The following is a 5,901-nucleotide window of genomic DNA, read 5'->3' as shown; positions in this document are numbered from 1 at the left end:
TCCCATGACTGCCTCTGCTTGCACATGTGAAATGCTTCAAAGTGAAAACCAACGTTCCCACACACGTATACAAATTGGGTTTTTTTCTTCCCCACAGTGAAAAAGCACATGACTCGATGGTTGGACGGGGTTCCTATATTATACCATGTTGTCAGGCAGCTGTAATGATATCAGTCTGAAGTGACAACCGAACAGCTGCAAAAAACCAAGATGAAGCCCTGTCCATCGTGCTCCCTGTTTGGGACCCTGATTGCCCTCCGCCTATGTAAGACCGCACAATGTGTTTTAGCATCTGTTTGAGCTTTTGCTGCGTTTAAATAACCTACAAAGGCTCAGGCGTTTTTTAGAAATACTGCAGAAACTGACGTGTTCTTTGCCACTAATACTGAAAAAAATCCTCAATCTGGGAAAACTTTAGTAAACAGCATTTTAGTTAAAGCAATAATGGAGTTACCTGTATCCTAAATGTTCCCTTGATGAAACTTGGCAAAAGGTCCATTCAGTGGGGCGGCCGGTGGAAAATATTTAGGGGGGGCTTTTGAAATGGTGACCCAAAACAATACTAGGGGGGTCCGGGGGATGGTCCCTCCGGTAAAAAAAATGAGGAAAAGAACCCTTAAATTCCTTCTTCTGGTGATGTAGAGTGGGGGGGGGGGGAGGGAAAGAGGACAAATTGAGGCTTAAAAATATGAGAAGACTGATCAATACCTCCATAATCGTCAGTGTGGTTAGCTATGAATCTTCCAAAACTTCCAAACACCTTGTCCTGGACATAGTTTCTACAGCATAAACTGTGCAACAGTACAGTAGGCCCACACAAACTGCAGAACACCGGGGCTTTGGGAACACTCAAAATTACTTAAAATGATTTCATTCCCATTTAACCTGTTAAGGGGCTTTTCCCCCCCGTTTTTTTTCTCATGAAACTGTGTCTCAGGGCTTCTTAAAATGTAATAAACTATTCATGCGTCCTGCTCATTTAACAGGAAGAAACTCAGCTAACTGATGATATGAACCATGTTTACCGAAACAAAACACAAGTCTCACAAGAAGCGTCTAAATGAGCCCTGAGCGAAAAAATGCTAACGCACTCTAGGTATAAATCAATCGATATATATTTTGACTGCTTCCTGTTTTGTCTCCTTGGATACGAGTCCAAACAACTCACAGACTGCACCAGGCGCTGACGTAGGCGCCCTGTCACCATCAGATTTGACGACGCTGATTGGCTGAAATTAGGTTTTGGCGGCATAGTTTAAAGATAGCAACAGTTGGCTTCTGCTGCACTCTCGTCTGGGCGCTGTGCATAGCGCCCAGACGAGAGAGGGTAATGATACACGGGCAAGGACATCGTAACACCATTTTAAACGAGATTTTATTGTAGATTATACATTTTACTGATACCAATTATATAATATTTACCTTGTTTATTAAAAATAAAATATGTATTTTTTAAATATATATTTTTTAATTTTTAATGTGGGAAGAGGGGGGTCGGCGCCCCTAGCGCCCCTATGGGCCGGGCGCCACTGGGTCCATTGTATTGAAATACACTAAAATTGAAATAACTGTAGATTAATAAATTAAATTAATTGTTGATCACTTTTTGCAGCATTTAACATTATTTTTAACATGTTTTCCACATTTCAGACAGCTATTGGAGTATTTTAATTTCTCTGAAGTATGACTATCAACTTGCAGAGACTTAAAACTTGAACTTGTCTAATCGTTGCATTATAATATATGTGCTGTCATCTAAAAAGCCTGTGTTAAGCAAGGCCAAAGCGTAACTAGATGAGTAAAAGTTAACTAAATGTATCAGCTAAATGTTCTTGAAGCATTAAAAGTAATAGTATGCTGTTTTATTATTATATACTGAAGCATTTTATCTCTAAGAATAATTAAAATGCAGTTGGTCGAGGGGGAAATCCACTTTTTTACTGTTATCTTTCCAAATCAGTTCTAGACCCATGTTATTTGTGGGGCCATGCTCAGGCTAGTTTTTTTTATGAGTGTTCAACATTATTATTATTATTTTTTTGTTTTGTTTTGCATAAAGTCAAAGCGCACAAGTGAAACAAAGTAACATAATTTGTTTCAGTGGTTAAATTGTTATTCAATCACATTATGAGAAACAAAATGCATTCAAGTTAATGTTGTAGTTAGAGCACAACGTACCTAAAATTGTATTATCTTTATAAACTCTTCTTTTGGAGGGGGGCCACATGCAGGCGGGTCAAAGCTCATTGTTAGACGGGCACTGGCCATCAATATAAAGAGAAAAGTACAATATCTGCCTCTGAGATATAGTGAAATAGAAGTATGAAGTACCACAAAACAAACAGTACTGCGGTTTTTAGCTACAATCCGCCGCTGAAGGCCCCTCCAGACCAAAAGATGCATTCAAGATTTTGACTCATGTGTTTCCCCTTTGTGTAACCCAGTAAACTTTTCATCATGACTTGGAGAATTTACGCTGTAGTGAACAGGAAGATGACTAAAGGAGAAGATGGGGAAGTGAGCGTTGTAGCAATACAGAGGGAATTGTAATGAAAGCATTTAGAAAGGGGACCTGTCAGCATTTAATTATTTGGAGAACACAAACATCAGGTCTAGTGCAACCACAATCTCACAGTGCCAAGTTCCTTGTAAAATAAAAGAAGGAAGGGGAGGATGCAGTTTGATTGCGTGAATTATAGAAGTGCGAAATGTTCATCTCTGGCGAATCTTTAAACAGCCAAACAAAACGATGGACTCATTCTTATTTCCTTGGGATATGCAACACTGCATAATACATGTTACTTGTTAGACGCTTTTATCCAAAGCTCCCCACAGGAGCAATTTTGGGGGAAGTGTCTTGCCCAGGGACACAACGACATGCTGACTGCAGTGGGGTTTGAACCTGTGACCCCCTGATTCAAACACCAAGGCTCTATCCACTGCGCCACACGCCTCTGCATATTGTGCAAGACTGACAGGATTTCAACAACTGCTAAACTGATATTTCAACATTACAATGACTAAAAGCCTCGAAACGCTAGAAGTCATCTCCATGTTCTGACACATGATTGAACACACTTTACGGTAAAACATGACTAAATAAATGTCTTTTGATGACAGGTATGCCACCGATCGGCAGAGAATACAACAGTCACTGCCGGTGCGTTCAAGTGGAGTCGAGAATCATCCCGCCGGACAGCCTGAGGAGCATCAAGCTGTTCCCTGAAGGGCCCCACTGCCCCGACATAGAAGTCATGTAAGTGTTCAATAAAAGTTATCAACATGCAAGAGTTTAAATTAGAATTAGAAACCATTTTTACTCCTCAGGACTTATACAAATGGTCAAAAATCCCTCCCAAAGACAGGTACCGTACTAAAACACCAAGTCCTCGAGGAATACATTAGAAAAATCCATGCTATGATTTGGCACTGAAAACTGTTGGCGTACGGAGAAAAGCTTAATGTGGAATTTCCTGGTTTTATGCATGAATTGGTCATCAAATGTGATCCGTCACAATTATAGACAAACACAATGTGCTTAAGCTAATAGCAAACCAACATTTATATTCTTTCATGTATTTATGGAGAACACCCTTTGAACATTCACAGTGCCGGTTTTGGAGCAATAACCTCAGACAAACTCTCGAACCCTCCAGATCCAGGAATAAGTTCTGGACTCGGACTAAACTTCTCTAAAATGCGGATTTTCTTTTTATTGTTGCCACAAAACCACCAAACTTCCATTGATCTTCTGCCAGCGGACAGCCACTCTGACATTATACTATCCAAGAACAATACGATTGTGTTTGTCTATAATTGTGACTTAGATGAAGATCAGATCACATTTATTGACCAAATCATGCAAAACAGGAAATTCCAAAGGGTTCACATACTTTTCTTGCCATTGTATATTATCCAGTGAGTTCAACACATAGCTCTGACTTTAATGCAGGGGAGATTTCCAATGTGCTGCTCATTTGTATGTGATACAATAAGGATTAGTATCATTGAAGAGCCATAATAATGTCCAGAAGAGACATGAATATATATCTAAGGTAAAACAACTGTAATGGTGTCAGCACATGCCATTTGTATTATTTATTTTCTTTAAAATAACTTCACTTAACTTAGATCCTTTTCTAGGCAGTTGTTTTTGGAAACCTAATCTCTGTGTCTCTAAAATCTTGGCTCTGTTTAATCCTTTTTTTCTTTTTTACAGAGCTGGACTGGCGAGCGGGGAGAAAGTTTGTCTGAACCCGCGGTCGTCCTGGGTGAAGAAGCTCATCCAGTTTGTTCTTGCAAAAGAACTTCATCAGGGGGGGTCACTTCCAAAGAATCAAGCATAGTATCAAAAGACAAACAGTGAAACATGTGCAATGAATTCCTCTCTGCAGCGATGAGCCATGCTGTTGTACTTTAATAAATCGCACTTAACACAATTTGTATAGCTTATTTATATTGTTACTGTTTGAATGCTCTTTTTTTAACCAAACAGGAAGTGTCGAAATAGCTGAATGAAGTATGTCTAAGCATTATAGGAATTCAGGGGTTGTTGCGTGTAACGTGTAAATTGTAAAATAAATCAAGTGTGAATGAGTGTTAATTATTCTCTTTATAGAACGTTTGGTTGTATGTCGGATGCAGACACTTTGTAGCATGTCATGTGTAATATTCAAGACATCATTTCCTTTATTTTGTGAAAATCACTTGCTTTGTTAAACCCCTTTCCCAACGTTGGCACCGTCAGGGTCTATATCCAATTTGAGAAAACAAAATAAATGATAAAAAGTCAAATGTTTCTTGTCTTGCATTTAATCTGAAACACACTTCTCCAGATGTGAATTTTTGTGAAGACACTGTTGAACTTTTGCACTCATTTCAAAAGAAACACTAAACAGTCTCAGATATAAAACTGCTGGTTGATTTCCCTGTGTTGTTTGAACAGCTTTTGCAATGTTAATGAAGGTTTAAAGTCTGAAAAGTACAATGTGTAACCGAGCACCTTAATGCATCATTAAGCACTTATTTTGCCTAGTTTGACATGTTCTCAGGTCTTTTGGTGTTTGCTTTAAAAGAGACGTTTATTCCAGTAAACTTCTCATACTCCTGAAACACTCTGCTTTAAAAAGGACCAGGGGTTGATACCTTCAGGGCCCTCAGGAAACCTTATGGACATTTATAATCAACCTTATCCCACTTTTCCCCTTCTGTCATTCATTAGATGCACCCATGTAAAACGGAGGAGGGAATGTAATGAAAGAAGTGACGTCAGTGCATACCTTGGAAACCTAAAAGTAATTGTGTGAGTGTGCAGAGACTTGTGCCTTTCTATATCAATGATTAAAACTTAAAAAAGAAAAATTGAGCACGTGCAAAAAAGAGAAAACCCATATTTATAGGATCCCTGATGTCCAACGTTCTAACAGCAGCCGTAGTTTGTCAGTAAAACAGACGGGTCTCCAAAGAGTCATTAAGGGGGTTGTAAATGTTTACATAAAAATGTTAGGAGCTCTTAGAGAATTGAATCCTTGATTTGTTTATTAACTGGTGTGAGAAGTCAAACCTGCTTCTAAACACCTCAAAAACAAAGGAGATGAAAATTGATTTTAGAATAGCACAATCCCCCAACCCTACTCTTTTAAATAGCGAGCCCATTCAATGTGTCACAAATATCTTGGTGTCGTGCTTGACCACTAGCTCAGATGGGATGTTTGTTCTGAGAAAATAAATGTCAAGTCTCAACAAAGAATGTTTTTTTTACGGAAATTATTCTCTTTTAATGTCGGCAACAGAATGGTTAAGATGTTTTATCTTGCTTTTATTGAAAGTGTGCTCTCCTTCTGCATTATATGCTGGTTCGGCAACGCCACTGAGGCACAGAAAAAGTCAGTCAGGAGGGCC

At 38.9% G+C, this 5,901-nt stretch overlaps 1 protein-coding gene across 1 annotated transcript; it reads left to right on the top strand.

Annotated features, from left to right (window-relative positions):
* The first annotated feature begins 3,113 nt into the window (after window positions 1-3,113).
* On the top strand, window positions 3,114-4,788 carry LOC104945146 (interleukin-8-like). Its single transcript, XM_010770775.1, has 2 exons — window positions 3,114-3,256; window positions 4,220-4,788. Exons 1-2 carry the CDS (start codon window positions 3,114-3,116, stop codon window positions 4,344-4,346), a joined length of 270 nt encoding a protein of 89 aa, XP_010769077.1. The 3' UTR covers window positions 4,347-4,788.
* Window positions 4,789-5,901: the final 1,113 nt, after the last annotated feature.

Source organism: Notothenia coriiceps, unplaced genomic scaffold, assembly GCF_000735185.1.
Source record: "Notothenia coriiceps isolate Sejong01 unplaced genomic scaffold, NC01 NC01_scaffold00000339, whole genome shotgun sequence".
Taxonomy (NCBI): domain Eukaryota; kingdom Metazoa; phylum Chordata; class Actinopteri; order Perciformes; family Nototheniidae; genus Notothenia; species Notothenia coriiceps.
The sequence above is the reverse complement of the archived record's forward strand: the minus strand, read 5'-3'. Positions and strand labels throughout refer to the sequence as shown.